The sequence below is a fragment of the Pelophylax lessonae genome (assembly GCF_965119305.1).
Source record: "Pelophylax lessonae genome assembly, chromosome: 10".
NCBI lineage: Eukaryota > Metazoa > Chordata > Amphibia > Anura > Ranidae > Pelophylax > Pelophylax lessonae.
In genome coordinates this window covers 185,684,678-185,706,769 of record NC_138777.1, presented here as the reverse complement: position 1 = coordinate 185,706,769, position 22,092 = coordinate 185,684,678, and the positions used below count along the sequence as shown (strand labels likewise).

General features: G+C 43.7%; 1 protein-coding gene and 1 long non-coding RNA gene across 3 annotated transcripts in view; one reads left to right on the top strand and one right to left on the bottom strand.

The window, feature by feature from the left end:
* LOC309565254 (uncharacterized protein) overlaps window positions 1–22,092 on the top strand; it is a 177,391-nt gene that overhangs the window by 113,528 nt on the left and 41,771 nt on the right. For both annotated transcript variants that reach the window (XM_082270134.1, XM_082270135.1), the window contains one exon: window positions 3,620–3,829. In XM_082270134.1, the coding sequence (XP_082126260.1) occupies window positions 3,620–3,829 (210 nt within the window). The remainder of the gene's footprint in view (window positions 1–3,619; window positions 3,830–22,092) is intronic.
* The window catches only part of LOC309565261, a 643,481-nt gene continuing 639,199 nt past the window's right edge, over window positions 17,811–22,092 (bottom strand). The window contains exon 3 of the long non-coding RNA XR_014225799.1: window positions 17,811–17,871. This is a non-coding gene — a long non-coding RNA (uncharacterized lncRNA). The remainder of the gene's footprint in view (window positions 17,872–22,092) is intronic.

Genomic DNA, 22,092 nt, shown 5'->3' with positions numbered 1-22,092 from the left:
AGCCAAAGCACGTAAATTGATTTAATCTACTTCCCTACAGCTCAGGAGATTGCTTTTAAAGGGGCCTAGATTATTTCTGAAATGTACATAATATAACTGGATATTAACATTTATGGGTAAAGTTGATCCAGGGAATATTTGATTGCATCTTGGGGGATCAGGAAGGAATTTTTTCTCCCGCTGGAGCATATTGGATCATGCTTTGCTGTTTTTTTTTTGCCTTCTCACCTGTTGTTCTGTCAAACGTCTTCAAAAAGTTATCCACCGTGGATTTTTTTAGGGGGCACTAAAGGCTGCCACACAACTGAATGAGCCCTTAAAATATAACTGAAGGCAAATATTTTTTTTTTCATTCTCTATAGAGTGTAGTATCGATAAGAACATTGATCAGGTTTTTATTGCTGTCTGTGTCCCCCCGTTAGGGAAATTCACCCTCAGCATTTGTTATCACCAAAAGTGAAAAACAAATCCCAAATATTGAATGATCATCTGAACAGTAATAGAGGGGAAATCCCTCACGCTTGAGTGATTTCTTCTCACTTCCTGTTTTGGCTATGGGACAGGAAGTAGAAGAAATTTTCCCTGCAAAAAATTTGACAGGGGTTGTAATACTCTCTTAGGCTCCATCCACACCTGAGTGTATTATTTTAAGGCATTTCTTTTTGGGCTTTTTTCAGGCGTTTTTTTTTTGGGCTTTTTTCAGGCGTTTTTTTCTGCCTTTTTCCAGGTGTTTTTTGCAGGTGTTTGGAGGCAGGCATTGACATCTAATAAAAACGCTTGTAATCTGCCAAAAAAGAAGGTAATGTACTTTTTTGAGCTTCGGGTGACAAAATGCTCAGATGTGAACAGGGGCCATTGAAATGAATGGATTTTTGCTTGTTGAGCGTTTTGAGACTTCAGAGATGAGCGTTTTACGAGCTGAAATACGCTCAGGTGTGAACAGGGCTTTACTCTATCCAAAATGAAAAAAAAAAAAATAGTTTTGTCTTCAGTTTTAATTTAAAGCAGAGTTCCACCCTAATTTTATACTTACCTCCATCTTCTCGCTCCGGGTCACCTGAAAAACAAATGGATAATCGCAATTTTTTTTTTACTTACCTTGTAGAGAAAATATACTTACCTTACTTCCTTCTTCCTCCCCTTGGCGGCCGCGGCGATTCGTCACTTCCTGGCTTTTGCAATGATTCCTGGGAGCTGAACGTCTTCGCTCCCAGGAATCATTGCGCCTGCACCGGCCCCGACGTCAGTTCCGGGGCGCGCACGTCATTCCCTTCTAAACAGCTTCTGGGCATGCCCAGAAGCTGTGGAGGGATGACGCGCGCGCACCGGAAGTGACGTCGGGGCCGGTGCACTGCATCGTGGGACCGAAGAAGAAGGAAGAGGACGCCGAAGAGGATCGCGCTGGCTTCAAGCTGCCCACACCTGAGATGGCAGCGCTGGAGAATACTTTTTCAAGGTAAGTATTTCTCCTAAAAGGTAAGTGCAACCCGGGACAGATCAGAGGCTAGCCATTGTGGAATGTACTAGCCCTGACTGTCCCGGGGGTATTTTTTTTAAAAAAAATGTGCACTGGGTGGAACTCCGCTTTAAGGTATACATTGCTCTCAGCTTGCAGATTGGACAGTGAAGAAGCTGGAACACACTGATAAGTCATCAACTCTACTGACTTCTCCAGTCAAAGTCTACCATGCAGGAACATATCATTCAGCAAAGCCTGATTGGTTGTTAATGCAGCCCCTCCCAATTTGAGTGCTTCTTTTTTCAAACCAGACCATTTCAGGGTTCATAAAAATCACAGCTATCAGTGGAGTATTTTTTAATATAAAAATTGGGTTTTCTACTACCAACAAAAAAGAACACCTGAGGTGTATGTAAAACAAAATTCATCTAGTGAACCTGCATGTTCGTTTATGGGGAAAAAAAATGAATGCTACTAGCCTTTTTTTCCGGTGCTGTTTGAATGTTTTGTCATTGAGTTGATGAAACAGAAATTGCCACATTTGGCCACTAGATGGGGTTAAGTATCACAGGAAAATCCTATTATACTTAGCGCCATCTATTGACCAAATGCAGCATTTTAAGGGGTTGATTTATAAAGAATTCATGCAGGAGTTCACCTAGTGAAAGCACTTGTACATTCATTCAGATCAAATGGGGAAAAAAATTAATGTTATTGGGCTATATCCTGTGCTTTTTTTAATTGTAAATCGTTGATTTTTAATTGATTTTTAAAATCACTGATTTACAATTGAATAACATTTGTTTTTCTGCACTGTGCACACCGAATGAATGTACATGCACTTTCACTGAGCAAATTGCTATGAAAACTCTTTATAAATCTACCCTCAAATTTTAAAACATGTTAGGCTTCCTTGGACATAATATAACATTGGATCTGTGAATCACATATTTATATACAAAAACATTAAACAGATACAAATACCATCTTCCTGAATCACATAAGTTGTTTCCAAACTTGAAAACATTAAGGATTTTCAGATAGTAATCAGAAGTTAAAAATGATAATAAGGGGTTGGCGTATAATTGGATACGTGAAGGCCAGACACAATTTACATTGGGATGTGGTTTGATGATAACTTTGATTATAGCCCCAGGTTTCATGTTCCAGGGTGGCCCTTTTTTCTTGCAGCATCCTATGAAGTCACTCTTGCATGCAGAGACTCGAGCTGTGTCTCCTAGCACTGTGTGCATCAAAAGAAACACACAGCCCTGTAGCCTAGGGTAGCAAGTTACCTCCCTGCCCACCCACCCACTCCCCCGCCTTTTTTCTAATCTAACAAACTGACTCCAAGTTGCACTGTCCACTCTTCGTTGTTTCCTGTGAACACTGGAAGTTCAGGGAAGCAGCACTAAGAGAGCAGGAGCCAGCAGCATTGAACGTTGTAAACTGCAAGTGCTGGGGTAAGAATTGTAACAAATAGTTCACTGCCGAATGTTTATCTGGTTGTGCTTAATGCGCTGAGCTAAAAAATAGTGAGTTTTTAATACTTTAAGTTTTAAACATCTTTCACACGGTGCAGGTTATTTAATTTATTCATTCTAATTGCAGAGTCATTTTAAATTGGTTGTAAAGGCTGAAGGCATTCTGCATGAAGGTAAAAAAAAAAAACCTTCAGTGTGCAGCTCCCTCATGAGCTCCTCTTATACTCACCTGAGCCCAATCTTGATCCAGCAACGTGCACAAGAGCAGCGGCTCTCCCTGCTCTCTCCCTGCTAGCTCCCGCTGCTGTCAGTCTCAGCCAATGAGGTGTGAGTGAGGTCTGGGCTGAGCCACACTCTGTGTCCTATGGACACAGAAAGCCTGCTCGGGAGCGAGCACGCAAAAGTGTCCTCAGAGCAAGCCACTTGCTATTGGAGAACTCGGCAGAAAGCTTTAAGCTTTATTTTTTTCTTTATCTATCATGCTTTAAGTAAGCCTTAAAAAATTTTAAAAATATTTTTTTCTTTCTGTTGCAAGGTAAATATTAAGTTTTGCATATGTTTACCAGGCTAACATTAGCTGCTTTACTGACTTTGTTTACAGAGCTCAATAGCAAAAAGTTAAAAGTATTTGAAGTTTCTAAAAAAAATCTGTTTTGTTTGACTTTCATCAACACAGGTGCCAACTCCAGAGATCCGAGCCCACAATTTACATTTTGACCTGTCAGCCTATGGAATCGATGTTGCCAGTGGTGGGAAGGATACTTTAGGCAAGCCAGGATTTCACCTGAAAATCTATGGGACCTTTCGCAATCGATATATGGCTTTAGCCTGCCCGGCTTCAGACGCCAAAGTTGTTCGATTTCTGAGATACACTCCAAATTCTGCTGTAAGTTGAGAAACTTTATTTATATGAACAGAAAATAAATAGCATACCTCCCAACTTTCTGAGATGGGAATGAGGGACGCCTATTAACAAGAGTATTGTAGGCATAGGACACACCCCTGCCACGCCCCCCTTAAAGGAGAACTGTACAAAAAAATATGATTTGTTAAACCCACAATACAGCAATTTAGAAATTGGATGAAAGGTTTATAAAACACTTTTTGCTAGATAAGTAGTGCAATTTATATATAACTATATACATCAGACCAAAATGAGGGACAAATGAGGAGGAAAGAGGGGCAGAGGGACTTTGTTCCCATTTATTGACATTCCCTAGAAATCAGGGACAGTTGGGAGCTATGATATAGTGATGGTGGTGGGAGCATGTGTATAAGTTTGTACAGGCTCTGGCATTAAATTAGTGCAACAGGGGGGACACAGGGGTTTGTACATGGCCATAGTACCATCTATAAAGCTTTCACTACTGAAAAATTACAAATTCATTTAAGATGAACCCGTGTTTTGTCCATGTAGGACAAAGCAACAGGTTTAAAGCCCAACTCCAGTAAAACAAAAACTCCTTAATTGCAGTGGGGCTGCGCCTGCGCTGCAAGGGTTAAATTTTAATTTCTGTCTAGGGCAGGGTTTCTCAACCAGGGTTCCTCCTGAGGTTGCTAGAGGTTCCTTGAGCAATGGACAATTTCTGCCTCTCTGATAACTTCCCAATGACACCATTGTTCCTTTTAGCTCTCTGTAAGGGGGTAATTCTTCCCAATGATGACAAGAGTAAGGAGCATTCTTCCCACTGACTGTCACCCTAATGTGTCATGAGTTGTAGGTTTTTCATTGTTAGCAGGGGTTCCCCGAGACCAGAAATTTATTTTAAGGGTTCCTCTGTGTTGAAGAGGTTGAGAAAGGCTGGTCTAGGGGATAATAAAAGCATTTTACTTACTTGACCCAGCTCCCCCACCTAGGTGGCACTCCTCCATGTTCTAGTGGTGAACTGTCCCTCAGCGTCCTTACTTCCAGTGCAGGGCTATGGATTGAGGACATTTCCCTGTCCCCATATGATGGTGTCCTCTCTTCCTGTCATTGGTTTGAGGAAGGAGCATTATTGCGCATGCTCCGAAATGCGTTACCACCGCCTGACATCACTACGCCCCGTGCGGTCCAAGGGCGAGGCGTGTGTTCCATTGCAGCCTTGGATGGAGGAACTGCCCCTGCCTGGGGTCTCCTACTCCACCATCTCCTTGCTGCTGGATGGCCTAGGAAGATAGAGCCACAGGGTCAGGAATGGACCCCGAGTGATGTCGTTATATTCGCCCATCTTGTGAGTTTTTTATTCTCTGTGTGCAAATAAAGGTTTTACAAGCTGCACTTAGAGGTGCCTTCTTCTTTTCTTGCCATATGATGGTGTTGGTGCCAATTGCTAAGTATCAGCACTGACACATGAGAGGTTGGGAGTCTGTTACATAATCCACTATACTCCAAAATTACCAGGAATTTCTCTTTACTCCTAGTAGTGAAGGGATTGTTTGGGGAGTGAAGGAAGGGTGAAATATTAATTTTAACTTCTTGCTTTGGAAGCAGTGGCAGATTAAACTCAGTGGAAGCCCCTAGACAGTTGAAACCTTGGGGCCCTCCTTGCCCGTTTCTGATGGGGTCTTCAAACTATGGGCCTCCAGTTGTTCAGGAAATACAATTCCCATCATGCCTAGTCATGTCTGTGAATGTCAGAGTTTTACAATGCCTCATGGGATGTGTAGTTCTGCAACAGCTGGAGGAACGTAGTTTGGGGATCCCTGTTCTAGTGGGATAGCAATGAACTAAGAAGTGTGAATGTCAGGCGCTAGATGGAGATACCCATCACTACAGTACATTACACGTATGTAGGTTGCACCAAAACTTTTTACAAACAGCTGAATGAAGATGAACTTTTAAGAGACAAACTGTAACGTTAACCTCATGTCTATGGTTGATCCATTATCACTGGGCCCTTAAATAGCATGGGGCCGATATGCCTCTGCCTATTTGGTAATTCGGCACTCTCTTTAGGCCTTCATTCACACAGTCCTCAATTTGGCTGTGTATTACTAAGTGCTGCATGCAGGCCGCCCATGTTAGGCCTGGTTCGCCTATTGTGTGTGGTTGTGGGTTAGGGAATCGCAGCGATTCCTGCTCCTCCAACCACCCACAGTCAAAATGCCCTGTTGTTTAAAAAATGCACTGGGATTCCGTTCATTCTTAAGGCATACCAAAGTATCTCAAACTGCAGCACGTTTGCAGGAACCGCAAGGAGATTGCATGGTCTATACCCAGCCGCTGCGATTCCAAAATGGTGCATGCCATGGGCGCCCGCAGAACTTTTTTCAGGGGGGAGCATCATTTTAAGGTCATCCATTTTCCGCCCCTTTTCGCCCCCCATAGATCTCCCTTTAGAGCAAGCCAGGCCAGGGTCCCCCATAGATCCCCTTTAGAGCAGGGTCCCCATAGATCCCCCTTTAGGGTAGGCCAGGCCAGGGTCCCCCATAGATCCCTCTTTAGAGCAGGGTCCCCATAGATCCCCCTTTAGGGTAGGCCAGGGTCCCCCATAGATCCCCCTTTAGAGCAGGCCAGGGTCCCCATAGATCCCTATTTAGTCTTACCTTTTCACCTATATTCCCCGTGCTACCAGGTTTTCCTGCACCACTAGGTACTCCAGGCTCTCCCTGCAAAGAATATATATATATTTAGCCAATATGACCCCCTTTGGAGCAGGCCAGGGTACCCATAGATCCCCCTTTAGAGCAGGCCAGGCCAGGGTCCCCCATAGATCCCCTTTAGAGCAGGGTCAAAGCAGGCCCCAAACCCGCAATAGTGTGAACCAGGCCTATTGTATGGGTATAGCTCCTTGTCTTAATTTGACAAGAGTGCAGGTGCAGGTGGTTGGCCCCAAATATAGACAATGTGCTTTTGGGGCCATGCACCGTCAAACTGGACATGCGACTGTGTCAGTGCAGCCGCTACAACCCAATACACTTATATGGGTGGCCTGCAGGCAGCACCTGGCAGCTCAAGTCACATAAACATACCGTCCACTGCACACCTCTAGGCTGTCATACTGCAGGGAAAGGACATTTTCATTTTTTTTCTTTAAAAAATATTCTCCATCGCCAGAGTCAAATAGAAATGTTTCTATCAATAAATTTAAAAAAATTTAAAAAAATTTAAAAAAATGCAATGCTATAACAAGTGTTTAGCGCAAGTAGAGTTTTCCTTTAAGTACAAACCTTGATATTCAGTCTTTAAGGCCTCATGCACACAGCGCTGTCCCAGAGCTGTGTAAACCGGCTCCATTGAGAGCCAGTCACACTCTCCTGTCATGCGAATTGGATGTGGAGAAACCCCTGAAATTTTCCACATTTTGTCATGTCATGTTATATCTAAAAACATAAAATGTATTTTATTGGGATTTTATGTAATAGACCAACACAAAGTGGCATATAATTGTGAAGTGGAAGGAAAATGATAAAAGGTTTTCAAAATTTTTTACAAATAAATATCTGAAAAGTGTGGCGTGCATTTGTATTCAGCCCCCCTTTACTCTGATACCCCAAACCAAAATCGAGTGGAACCAATAGCATTCATAAGTCACCTAATTAGTAAATACAGTCAACCTGTGTGTAATTTAATCTCAGTATAAATACAGCTGTTCTGTGAAGCCCTCAGAGGTCTGTTAGAGAACCTTAGTGAACAAACAGCATCATGAAGGGCAAGGAACACACCAGACAGGCCAGGGATAAAGTTGTGGAGTGGTTAAAGCAGGGATAGGTTATAAAAAAAATATTCCAAGCTTTGAACACCCCACAATCCATCATCTGAAAATGGAATGAGTATGGCACAACTGCAAACCTAGCAAGACATGGCCGTCCACCCAAACTGACAGGCCGGGATAGGAGAGCATTAATCAGAGAAGCAATATAAAGTGAACTTGACTGCAGCGCTGATAATTATGACAGTGTTTAAACAAGCGAAAGTCCAAACAAAGGAAAAATTCCTCATAAAGTGATTAAATTATATTTGAACATAAACATAAAGTCCAAAGGCTGAATCCAAATGTGTAATTAGCAGTCAAGAGACAGCTGCATGAATCAATGTATTCAGAAAGGTTCCTCCAGTGACAGACACAGAGTGCCAGAACATTCACCAGACTAAAGCCAAAACATAGCCGTGAAATAGAGGAAGTGATGCACCTCATGTGTTACCAAAAGATTTCTTCACTGTGCTCTCCCTCCACCTTTCTGTACACTCACCAGATGATGTAATAAATAGGCCCTGTATCGCTGTCAACCAGTATGCTGGAAACGTGGCTCACTATGATGGTCCCACGGTCACTTTTCATACGATACCCACTGTATGAAGAAGCTCACTTGCTCTCCTCCATTGGAAAGTGCCTCCAGGACTTCAGCATAGATCGGCATCCCTTTGGACTTTATGCTTATGTACAACATTCTTTCTCCACCTTTTCAACACAGAGGAACCCTTGAAATAAATGTCTGGTCTCGGGGAACCCCTGCTAAAAATTAGAAATCTACAACTCATGACACATTAGTGTGACAGTCAGTGGGAAGAATGCTCCTTACTCTTGTCATCATTGGGAAGAATTAAACCCTTACAGATTGCAAAAAGGAACAATGGTGTCATTGGAAACTTATCGGAGAGGCAGAAATTGCCCATTGCTGAAGGAACCCCCAGCAACCTCAGGAGGAACCCTAGGTTGAGAAACCCTGATGTACAAATATCCTTTGATCACTTTATGAGGAATTTTTCCTTTATTTGGACTTTTGCTTGTTTAAAAAAAAAGGTGCATTATTGAAGGCAACAGAAAATTGCATTAGACTTGTCAGTAAAAGCAAAAAAAGGAAGAGACCACTGTGGTACTCAGCAGAAGTGGACCAAATCATTAAAAATAAAAAGCTAGCATTATAAAAAAACCCAGAGCAATGAAGATAAGGAAATCTACAAGATTAGGCAGAAAGAGGCCAAGCAAGTTATAAGAACTTCTAAAGCGCAGGCAGAAGAAAAACTAGCTCAGTCTATGAAAAAGGGGGATAAGACATTCTTCAGATATATAAATGAAAAAAGGAAATTAAAACAAGGAATAACTAAATTAAAAACAAAGGACGGAAGGTATGTAGAAGAGAATAAAGGGCTAGCCGACTGCCTTAATGAATACTTCTGTTCAGTTTTTACAGAAGAAAAAGAAGGAGAAGGACCTCCACTTGAAAGGATGACTAATGAATCGTTTGATGCATGTGTCTTTACAGAGGAAGACGTTCTAAGATTGCTGTCTATAGTGAAGACAAATAAGTCACAGGGTCCTGTTGAGATACACCCAAAATTATTAAAAGAGCTTAGTGGTGAGCTGGCAAAACCATTAACAGATTTATTTAACCAATCATTAGTTACAGGAGTCGTCCCGGAAGATTGGAAATTGGCAAATATCGTGCCCATTCACAAGAAAGGTAGTAGGGAGGAATCGAGCAACTATAGACCAGTGAGTCTGACATCAATAGTAGGCAAATTAATGGAAACCCTATTAAAGGATAGGATTGTGGAACATCTTAAATCCCATGGATTGCAAGATGAAAAACAACATGGGTTTACTTCAGGGAGATCATGTCAAACAAATCTTATAGATTTTTTTGACTGGGTGACTAAAATAATAGACGGTGGAGGTGCAGTAGACATTGCATATCTAGATTTTAGTAAGGCTTTTGACACTGTCCCACATAGAAGACTTATCAATAAACTGCAGTCATTGAGCATGGACTCCCATATTGTTGAGTGGATTAGGCAGTGGCTGAGTGACAGACAACAGAGGGTTGTAGTCAATGGAGAACATTCAGAACAAGGTCATGTTACCAGTGGGGTACCTGATGGATCTGTACTGGGACCAATTTTGTTTAATATCTTCATAAGTGATATTACAAAAGGCCTCGATGGTAAGGTTTGTCTTTTTGCTGATGACACAAAGATATGTAACAGGGTTGATGTTCCTGGAGGGAAACGCCAAATGGAAAAGGATTTAGGAAAACTAGAAGAATGGTCAGAACTCTGGCAACTGAAATTTAATGTGGATAAGTGCAAGATAGTGCACCTGGGGCGTAAAAACCCAAGGGCAGAATATAGAATATTTGACACAGTCCTGACCTCAGTATCTGAGGAAAGGGATTTAGGAGTAATTATTTCAGAAGACTTAAAGGTGGGAAGACAATGTAATAGAGCAGCATGAAATGCCAGCAGAATGCTTGGATGTATAGGGAGAGGTATAAGCAGTAGAAAGAGAGAAGTGCTTATGCCGCTGTACAGAACACTGGTGAGACCTCACTTGGAGTATTGTGCGCAGTACTGGAGGCCATATCTCCAGAAGGATATAGATACTCTAGAGAGAGTTCAGAGAAGAGCTACTAAACTAGTACATGGATTGCAGGAAAAAACTTACCAGGAAAGGTTAAAGGACCTTAACATGTATAGCTTGGAAGAAAGAAGAGACAGAGGGGATATGATAGAAACTTTTAAATACATAAAGGGAATCAACTCGGTAAAGGAGGAGAGCATATTTAAAAGAAGAAAAGCTACCACAAGAGGACACAGTTTTAAATTAGAGGGGCAAAGGTTTAAAAGTAATATGAGGAAGTATTACTTTACTGAGAGAGTAGTGGATGCATGGAATAACCTTCCTGCAGAAGTGGTAGCTGCAAATACAGTGAAGGAGTTTAAGCATGCATGGGATAGGCATAAGGCTATCCTTCATATAAGATAGGGCCAGGGACTATTCATAGGATTCAGATATATTGGGCAGACTAGATGGACCAAATGGTTCTTATCTGCCGACACATTCTATGTTTCTATGTTTCTATGTTTCTAAAAACACTGTCATAATTATCAGCGCTGCACTCAAGTTCACTTTATATTGTTTTTCGCAGGTTTTATATTCACCTTTATTTTGTGCCAGCAGCACTCACTTTATATATTTTTTTGCTTAATCAGAGAAGCAGCCAAGAGGTCCATGCTAACTCTGGAGGAGCTTCAGAGATCCACAGCTCAGGTGGGAGAATCTGTCCACAGGACAACTATTAGTCATGCATTCCAAAAATCTGGCCTTTATGGAAGAGTGGCAAGAAGAAAGCCATTGTTGAAAGAAAACCATAAGAAGTCCCATTTGCAGTTTGCATGAAGCCATGTGGGGGGACACAGCAAACATGTGAAAGAGCGTGCTCTGTTCAGATGAGACCAAAATTGAACTTTTTGGCCTAAAAGCAAAATGCTATGTGTGGCAGAAAACTAACACTGCACATCACCCTGAACACACCATCCCCACCGTGAAACATGGTGGTGGCAGCATCATGTTGTGGAGATGCTTTTCTTCAGCAGGGACATGGAAGCCGGTCAGAGTTGATGGAAAGATGGATGGAGCCAACTACAGGCCAACCTTAGAAGAAAACCTGTTAGAGTCTGCAAAAGACTTGAGACTGGGGTGGAGGTTTACCTTCCAGCAGGACAACAACAGTGTGGGGGACACAGCAAACATGTGGAAGAAGGTACTCTGGTCAGATGAGACCAACATTGAACACTACACATCACTCTGAACACACCATCCCCACGGTAAAACATGGTGGTGGCAGCATTATGTTGTGGGGATGCTTTTCTTTAGCAGGGACAGGGAAGTCGGTCAGAGTTGAAGGGCAGATGGATGGAGCCAAATACAGGGAGAAGAAAACTTGTTAGAGTCTGCAAAAGACTTGAGACTAGGGTGGAGGTTTACCTTCCAGCAGGACAATAACCCTAAACATACGGGCAGAGCTATAATGAAATGGTTTAGATCAAAGCATATTCATTTGTTAGAATGGCTCAGTCAAAGTTTGGACCTAAATCCAATTGAGAATCTGTGGCAAGACTTCCCTTCCACTCCACAATTATGTGCCACTTTATGTTGGTCTATCGCATAAAATCCCAATAGAATATATTTACGTTTTTGGTTGTAACATGACAGAATGTGGAAAATTTTAAGGGATATGAATACTTTTTCAAGGCACTGTATGTGTGTACCAAGATGAGTAGACTAAAGCCCCGTACACACGCGTCGAAAATTGGCAGGAAATTTTCGTCCGACGACCGATCTGCCGATTTTCGGCTTGTTAGTATGATGCTTCCGACAACCAACTCTGACTTTTCAACCGAAAAAAATCTGGTGTGCAGACTATAAATTTTTTGTTGGCTGTTAACACAACGGCCGGTTTTCGTGCAGTCAGTACAGATTTCGACAGGGAAAAATCTGATAAGCAAGTCTGGGCATGCTCAGTGAAGAAAGAACACAAAGAAAGCAAACCAACACATGACATCACTTCTGAAGTAGAATTTTGTTGGGCAAAAAAATTAGTGTGCAGTCTAGAGCACATTCCAACCAACAAAACACAACTCTGGACAAAAGACGGACGATCGGTCGGCCGATAATCGTTGCGTGTGTACGGGGCTTTAAGCTGGCCATACACTAGTGGAATTTTGTTTTGAAATGTTTAGCTTTAAGATCGTTCATTTGATTTTGGGGTCAAATTGACGTTTTTTTTTCGACAACAGAAAATTTTTCTCGAACGAGCAATTTATTACCGTTGAATATGGTTTTCTTTTGATTAATTACCTTCATTCATAAAGTAAATGTTAGAAGCAAACACAATTTTGAAGCACTTTCAAATTACATTTGTCAAGTCATCGAACGTACTGAGAATTTTCACATGAATGTTCGTACACGTTTATACAAGCATTTATTTGAAGATGTGCTATCGTATGGCCAACTTGACTTATGAATAATTTATATTTCGCTTAGTTTTTAATGGAGTTTAAATTTGTGACCAAGTCAACTTTTTATTGCTGTCCCTGTTGGTTATTTTTACACACTTCCTGTCCTGATACAGAAAATAAAATGGTTCTACCTCTTCACCTCATTCTAAAAGTGGAAAAATGTTTTGCTTTGAGTTTTAATTGAATGCATTTGCTCCTGTAACCTCAGTATGTTCTTGTTTCTGTAATCTAATCAGAATTTGCATAATCACCTGATAACAGTAATTGTATCATCAGTATGCGCTTATACATTCAGCTAAACAGATGAGGGAAAATTGATATTCATAGCGGGGCAGGCGTCTTTAGAAAAACAAGTACCCATAGGCACAATTTAACCACTTCTGGACCGGAAGATTCCAGGCCATATTTTGTGATTCGGCACTGCGTTACTTTAACTGACAACTGCGCGATCGTGCGACTCTGTACCCAAATAAAATTGATTTCCTTTTTTTCCCAGAAATAGAGCTTTCTTTTGGTGGTATTTGATCACCTGTGTGATTTTTTATTTTTTGCGCTATAAACAAAACAAGAGCGACAATTTTGAAAATAAAAAAACAATATTTTTCACTTTTTGCTATATAACATTCACAAAAAAAATGTAAAAATTAAAATTTTTTAACATTTTAGGCCAATTTGTTTTTTGCTACATATTTTTGGTAAAGAAAATCGCAATAAGCGTATTTTGTTTGTTTTGCACAAAAGATATCGCGTCTACTAACTACAGGAAAGATTTATGTAATTTTTATTGTTTTTTTTTTTTTTACTAGTAATGGCGGCGATCTGCGATTTTTAGCGGTACTGCGAGATTGCGGCGGACAGATCGGACCCCTGACTGACATTTTTGACACTTTTGGGGGGACCAGTGACATTACTACATTAATCAGTGCGAAAAATATGCACTGTTACTGTAATAATGAAACTGGCAAGGAAAGGGTTAACACTGTGGGTGATCAAGGGGTTAAATGTGAGCCTAGGGGCGTAATTCTTACTGTATGGGGGCGTGGCTTGTGAAATGATCACAGAGACCTGTGTTCCTATATAGAAGGATCAAAGGAGCTCTGTGATCATTCCAGAGAGAAGAATGGTTAGCTGTGTTTACAATAGCTGACCATTCTTCTCTCTCAGCCGGGAGCCATCGCGGGTGTCAGGTGGCAATCGGAAGCGCCTGCCCCGTGCATTGGAGTCCCCGCTGCTGAGTGGGGGCAGGAGCGAGGCGCGCGCTCGCCCCTAGCTTCAGGCACGCGACCGACGTAGCCCTGCGTCGATTCGCGCAGGAGGGCCGCCCTGCCGCAGTATATATGCGGTGGGCGGTCCGGAAGCGGTTAAATTCAAAATCTGTTTGATAAAGTACCTTGGTTCACACATGTGCGATGCGGGAACCAGCACGATTCTAGTGTTCCCGCATCGTATCTGCCCCGCAGGCAGTTCACACTGTTCTCTGAAAACCCCATGCGGGTGTCAATATAAACCTATTGACACTGCCAGATTGGTTCTCGGATCGCAGTGCGAACTGTGAATTCAGACAGGAATTGGATCGCATAGATGTGAACGCCCATGCGATCCAATTCCAGTTCGTGGAAAAAAAAAAAAAGCAGCATTGTCGTGCGAATGGGATGCGAGTTCAGCCACACAAACTGTATGGCTGAATTCGCATCGCACAGACATCGCATGTGATCTGCACAGCAATGCGGTGCGAATCACATGCAATGTCTGTGATGTCTGTGTTCGCAATAGTGTGAATCTAGGCTTAAATAAAAATATGGTCATAATTTAGGGATGAAATAGAAATGCTCAAGTCCACTGAGAAATTGAGCTTTTAAATATTGGTAAATCTGGCCATGGTGCATTTTAGAGTTTATTTCAGTTTTTTAAACACAGACATTGCTTTTTGGCTGAATATACAATAAACAGTAGTAGAAGGGACAAATAAAAGGATGAACAAAAACTGACATGGGGTGCTCAGTAGAAACAAAGCTCTTTTTGAGTCCTAAATAAAAGGTGTATTTTATTAAATTGCAACTCTTTAAGTGCCACCAATTTACATAAACACAGTGATGACTGGTGGAGTGGGACTGTGAGCTGCTCTTTAACCTTTTCAATACCGGGCACTTTCACCCCCTTCCTGCCCAGGCCAATTTTCAGCTTTCAGTGCTCTCACACTTTGAATGACAATTGTGCAGTCATGCAATGCTGTACCCAAATGAAATTGTTATATTTATTTCACACAAATAGAGCTTTCTTTTGGTGGTATTTATTCACTACTGGGTTTTTTATTTTTTACTAAAAAAAAGATAGAAACTTTTGAAAAAAAAAGTTTTTTTAATTTCTGTCAGCAAATTTTATAAATAAGTAATTTTTCTCCTTTACTGATGGGCACTGATAGGCTGCACTGATTGGCACTGATGAGGAGGCACTAATATGACGCACTAATGGGCACTGATAGGCGGCACTGATGGTCACTGAAAGGTGGCACTGATGGGCACTAATAGGTGGCATTGGTGGGCACTGACAGACGGCACTGTTGGGTAATGATGAGCAGCACTGATGGGCAGCACATATGAGCAGGCACTGATATGCACTGACTGGCAGCACTGTGGGCACTGATTGAGGTCACTGTGAGCACTGATTGGGGGTCACTGATGGACATTGGTTGATGTGTCTGTGTGTGACTTATGGGGACTGTTTTTACTTTACTGTAATCAGGGCACTGTTGATCAGTGCCCTGATTACCTGTCCTAGACTCCCCTTTGAGGAGGAGCTGCTGATCGGCTCTCCTCACCACACACATTAACCGTGTGAGGCGAGGAGAGCTGATAAACGGCACTTCCTCATTTACATGTGACCGGCTGTGATTGGACACAGTCGATCACATAGATAAAAAGCCACGTCATTGGCTCTTTACCAAGATAGGGGTCACACCGTGTGCTAGAAACACGGCGCAGCCGTGATCGCTGAGCTGTGCGCCCCCGCGGACGCACATGAGCGGCCTTTTTGGGTGCCGTCATATGACGTCCTTCCAGAACGAGAGCCGCACTGCTCCACTATCATTTGACAGTGGGCAGGCGGTAAGTGGTTAAAGACCATTATCAAGTGGAATTCTACCTGGTGATCATAAAAGTTTTAGCCTGGGTAGAAATTCACTTTAAATTCTAACAGATAAAATGATATGTGGGAGAGGCCTTGCACATAGTAAATGATAGCCCATCCAGCTCAATACTTATCACCCAAGAAATGAATCCAGAAAGTGAGAAAGCAAAAAATAATGAGTGTTCATGGATAACTTCTACATACATTCATGACACGCAGATACAGTGAGGGAAAAAAGTATTTGATCCCCTGCTGATTTTGTACGTTTGCCCACTGACAAAGAAATGATCAGTCTATAATTTTAATGGCAGGTTTATTTCAACAGTGAGAGACTGAATACCAACAAATAAATCCAGAAAAGCGCATTTCAAAAAAGTTATAAATTGATTTGCATTTTAATGAGTGAAATAAGCATTTGATCCCCTATCAGTCAGCAAGATTTCTGGCTCCCAGGTGTCTTCTATGATTCTAGGACAATATCCCCCTGGACAATATCCCCCCGGACAATATCCCCGGACATTATCCCCCCGGACAATATCCCCGGACATTATCCCCCCGGACAATATCCCCGGACATTATCCCCCCCGGACAATATCCACCGGGAAACATCCCCCCTGGACAATATCCTCCCTGGACAATATCCCCCTAGACAATATCCCCCCTCTAACCCTAACCCTTTGTTCAGGGGGATGTTGTCCCGGGGGGGATATTGCCTGGGGGATGTTGTCCCGGGGGGATATTATCCGGGGGGATGTTGTCCCGGGGGGGATCATGTCCAGGGGGATGTTTTCCGGGGGGATATTGTCCCGGGGGATAATGTCTGGGGGGATATTGTCCTGATACCGTTTTCTATACTGGTATGGAGCTGAGATTAGGAGCACTCTCTTGAAGGGAGTGCTCCTAATCCTAGCTTGTTACCTGTATAAAAGACACCCTTCCTCCGAAGCAATCAATCAATCAGATACCAATCTCTCCACTATAGACAAGACCAAAGAGCTGTCCAAGGATGTCAGGGACAAGACTGTAGACCTACACAAACCTGGAATGGGCTACAAGACCATCTCCACACAGAGAGAGAGACAACAAGTGAGAGAGTGACAACAGTTGGTGCGATTATTCGCAAATGGAAGAAACCCAAAATAACTATCAATCTCCCTCCGTCTGGGGCTCCATGCAAGATCTCACATCGTGGAGTTTTAATGATCATGAGAATGATGAGCCAACAAAACTTTCCATGCTAATGGAACAAATCTGATTGGCAAGGTTGTTAGTTACCACTGATTGGAACTAAAGTTAATGAAAAATATAGTTAGCATTTTGAGTGTGGGAAACTGATAGCTATCATTTTCTGCATTTATTTTATTTAATAAACCTTGATTAATATAAAACCTATTGATAGTCCTGATATGTACAAAATGTCATAATGTACACGTAAAGTGTACCTCTTAGATAAAGACATACAGTGCCTTTAAAATGTTTTTTCATGTTACAACCAAAAATGTAAATGTACTTTCTTAGGATTTTCTGTGATAGACCAACACAAAGTGCCACATAATTGTGAAGTGGAAGGAAAATGAGAAATGGTTTTCAACATTTTTTACAAATAAATATCTGAAAAGTGTGGCGCGCATTTGAATTCAGCCCCCCCTGAGTCAATACTTCGTAGAACCACCTTTCGCTGCAATTACAGCTGCGAGTCTTTTTGGGTATGTCTCTACCAGCTTTGCACATCTAAAAAGTGACATTTCTGCCCATTCTTCTTGCAAAATAGCTCAAGCTCTGTCAGATTGGATGGAAAGCATCTGTGAAGAGCAATTTTCAAGTTTTGCCACAGTTTTTCAAATGAATTTAGGCCTGGACATTGACTTGACCATTCTAACACATGAATATGCTTTGATTTAAACCATTCCATTGTAGCTCTGCCCTGGCTGTATGTTTAGGGTCCCTACCCTGCTGAAAGGTTAGCCTCCACCCAAGTCTCAAGTCTTTTGCAGAATCAAACCGGTTTTCTTCTAAGATTGCCCTGTTATTTGGTCCATCCATCTTCCCATCAACTCTGACCAGCTTCCCTGTCCCTGCTGAAGAAAAGCATCCCCACAACTTGATACTTCCACCGCCATGTTTCACGGTGGTGTGTTCAGGGTGATGTGCAGTGTTAGTTTTACGCCACACAAAGCCTTTTGCTTGTAGGCCAAAAGAGTTCAGTTTTGGTCTCATCTGACCAGAGCACCTTCTTCCACATGTTTGCTGTGTCCCCCACATGACTTCTTGCAATGCTGCAAATGGGACTTCTTACGGCTTTCTTTCAACAATGGCTTTCTTCTTGCCAGTCTTTCATAAAGGCCAGATCTGTGAAATACACAACCAAAAGTTGTCCTGTGGACAGATTCTCCCACCTGATCTCTATAGCTCCTCCAGAGCTACCATGGGCCTCTTGGCTGCTTCTCTGATTAATGCTCCCCTTGCCCGGCCTGTCAGTTTAGGTGGAAGGCCATGTCTTGGTAGGTTTGCAGTTGTGGCATACTCTTGACTAGGGTATAAAAGATGATTTTGTCTCTATAAACTGCTTGACCAAAACTCCCCCTTATTTCTTTACCCAAGTAAAACACTAGACACCATAGTTGGAGTTTAATGGCCAAAGCAGCCTTTTATTAAACCAAATTGCATAAATACCATACATAACCCATACCAGCAACAGTAAGTACATTCTGAAATTTTGAGCCCCAAGGTCCTTGTAGGCACCACTACTTCACGTACCTGCTTGACCAAACTTAGGCCTCCAGCCGCAAACACCGACTCGGAGACAACACCACTATTAGCAGATACAACCCAGACAAAACCACAGGGAGCCGTACCCAAGACGGGTCCCTACCAATTTCCATTTATCAAATAAAGCACATACAAGGACCTTGTACCCCGCCAGCTGCCTTGACATACCACCCAGGAAAACAGCCCAAAAGTACCCAAGAACGTAACCAAAAAACAAAAGGGGAGGGAGGGTGGGAAGTTGTTCCGACGTTGTCTCTCTCCAGATTGAAGACCTCTCCAGGACCCTCCTACTGTTTGACCCCTAAGCCCCACCTGTTCCCTACGCTCCACCAATCCTGTAAGTGTCCCCTTTACTATTTCCATTAAACCCTCCTTAAATTATTACTCCAAACCCCCTTTTAACCCTGTCATGTCGGCCCTCCGCTAGGTTTTTCTTCCCTTACTCCGGGCCTTGCTTGACTAGGGTATAAAAGATGATTTTGTCTCCATAAACTGCTTGACCAAAACTCCCCCTTATTTCTTTACCCAAGTAAAACACTAGACACCATAGTTGGAGTTTAATGGCCAAAGCAGCCTTTTATTAAACCAAATTGCATAAATACCATACATAACCCATACCAGCAACAGTAAGTACATTCTGAAATTTTGAGCCCCAAGGTCCTTGTAGGCACCACTACTTCACGTACCTGCTTGACCAAACTTAGGCCTCCAACCGCAAACACCGACTCGGAGACAACACCACTATTAGCAGATACAACCCAGACAAAACCACAGGGAGCCGTACCCAAGACGGGTCCCTACCAATTTCCATTTATCAAATAAAGCACATACAAGGACCTTGTACCCCGCCACCGGCGCACAAACATGACACCTCGTGTTTGAGCGCTCCACCACACCCACAGAGCCCTCTGCTCGTTATCCTCCACTCATCAATACACAATGTGAACACCATCACCACATAATTACTGTCAGGTGTCCCACTCCTACTCCCGGGTCTGACCCCCAGACCACCCACACTCACCACGATAACCGACTCCGAAGAGATTCACCCGAACCCTTTGCAACTATCACTAAGAGAGCCATACCCATTGGGTATGTGCTACCATCTCCGACCATGAAAGAAAGGGAGCAGGGAAGGAGAAACAGGGAAGGAGAAACAAAGAAGTAGCAAATCCAGTGGAAGACCCCCATCAGCTCCGACATGGAGAAAAGACCCCCAACATAGTCCCCCTCAGGTACCGGTGACCTGTCAGCAGCTCCGGTGAGGCACCGGAATCGGTGAAAGCTCCCCCACCACATGGCCACATGACCCCCCAGGCACTCCCGTACAGCAAACATTACCTCTTAAAAGGAGAAACGGCCGGTACGGCCTGTTATGAAACAAAACCTGAACCTGCTGATACCGAAAACAGTCAAACCAATCCCGGCAAACGAATGGTTGCAGATTCTAATTGATATCACCTGCCACAACTTTGGGGCATGCGGTACCAATAAAGTAGATCCTGGCCCCCAGACACGAAACACCGCCCCGAGGACGATTCTAACCGACCGCAGGCCCCTACTACCTCGTGCAACCCGGTAGGTCTGGACCGAACCAGACCAACCATAGGACTCCACGCCCGAGATGAGGCCCCACCACGAGTTCGGTCGCCACTATATTCTGGACCCCCGTCAAGGACCCCAACTGCCAAAGCAGCACCGGTATGAAACCCACCACCTGTCTTAAGGTGCACACCGCCATCAATCCGCACCTACCAATGCAGAGAACCCAGCTATTTATAACCCCCGCCGCACAGACACTACCAGGCCCCCCAAAACAAAGGAATGCCCCATGAAACAGAGAAACCAAAAAAGGGGGGTCGGGCTGGCCCGTAAACAAAATAACCAAAAGAAACCATACCCGACTAGTCGGTTGCACACAACCGAGCAACCAAGGAACAAGGTATACCGAAACAAAAGAAACTCTCCCCGTCCAAAAGTAACACAGTTAGGGGCAGCTCCACAACCAGGGATCCAAGGACTGCCGCCCATCTAAAAGTAACATAGATAGGGGCAGCTCCCCGACCAGTGATCCAAGGACTGCCGTCTATGAACAGAAGCAAAATCAAGCTGCAGCCGTGATGCCCCACATAAAGCCATTGAGCGCAGCAGCCACGGCACGACACCCCATGGTCAGAAAAAACCAAACACTACGACCATGCCACAGGCCACCATTCAACAAAAGCAAAAAAGGGGGGGGGGTCCCACTAAAATGCACATAACAAAGAGGTAACCCCCAACGTAGGCGGGCATCAAAACCCAAAACCGTACCAAACTCGCCCGCAACCCGCGTCCCCCTTGTAAAACCCAGTAGACCCTAAGGCCAAAAGCACCAGGGCGAGCCACCCGGTGCAGCGAACTGGCCTGCCACGACAAGCGGCACTAACCACTGGTACACAATGCAACATGCCCGTTTATTAACCCTTTAAACTTAAAACTAACATAAGGAGAAAAAACATTCCTTGAAACAGATACAAACCAGTCGTGAAGCCTGTTGGTCTATGAGGCACCCCCCAAATAAATTCCAAATCCTACCCTGCGGGACCTGTGCCCTGATAGGCCTCCAGCCGCGGCACCGGCTCGGAGACAACCCACTCCCCGCAGTGCCACCATTTTAAATTCCCTTTAAACTGACAGTAAATGGAATGCACCATAGGGACACATACCAACGATGAGTCCCAACCATACCCCTATCCCAAACTGTTCACCTCCCCCGCCAGCAAAGACCAACAAAAACACCAAGCTGCCACAGACCCGAGCAGCCCTATGACTACCAGAAACTAGCAAATAAGAGAAGGACCTGATCCGCATGAACCACACCACCCCACACCATGAAACCAAATGAACACCCTCACTCCACCTGGGAAAACCGACCAGGTATGTTGCCAACCGATTGGCGAATCAGCTCCAGCGCCTCCGATATTACAAAGCAAGATGCCCCCGCCAGTCCCAACCAAGGACCCAGAACAGCCCCAATGTCACCCCAAAAACTGCGCCCACGTAGACCTGCACCCGAGAGCTAGTACAACCAGGCGTGGGTGCGGCGTAAAAACGTTTCAATATGCAAGCAAGACAGCACAATATGTCACAACGAGTGAAACCATAGAGAGAAGATGTCGAAACACTAGCAATCGCCACCACAGCGACCTCAGTAACCCAATGGAAACAGACCTACAGATAACCGAAATATGCACCAAACCGGCCACAGCCAGCACAATGGTGAAAAACCAGCAAGGGAACTGGTAGGAACCCCGCCCCCTACACCCCACCTGGAGGCCCGGGGAAAGGGGGTAACCAAAGCCCCCGTAGTAGCCCACCCCAACACGCTGCTCACCGCGAACCACACAAGACAAAATACTGGTAGCCTCCCCCAAACATGCCGACCCAACCATTGTAGGAATGCTGCATGAAGGATGAGACCAGCCAACCCAGGTGTGGCCAACAGAAATGGAAACTGCTTTAAGCAACGGCACTGCGCTGTTAATTGCCCC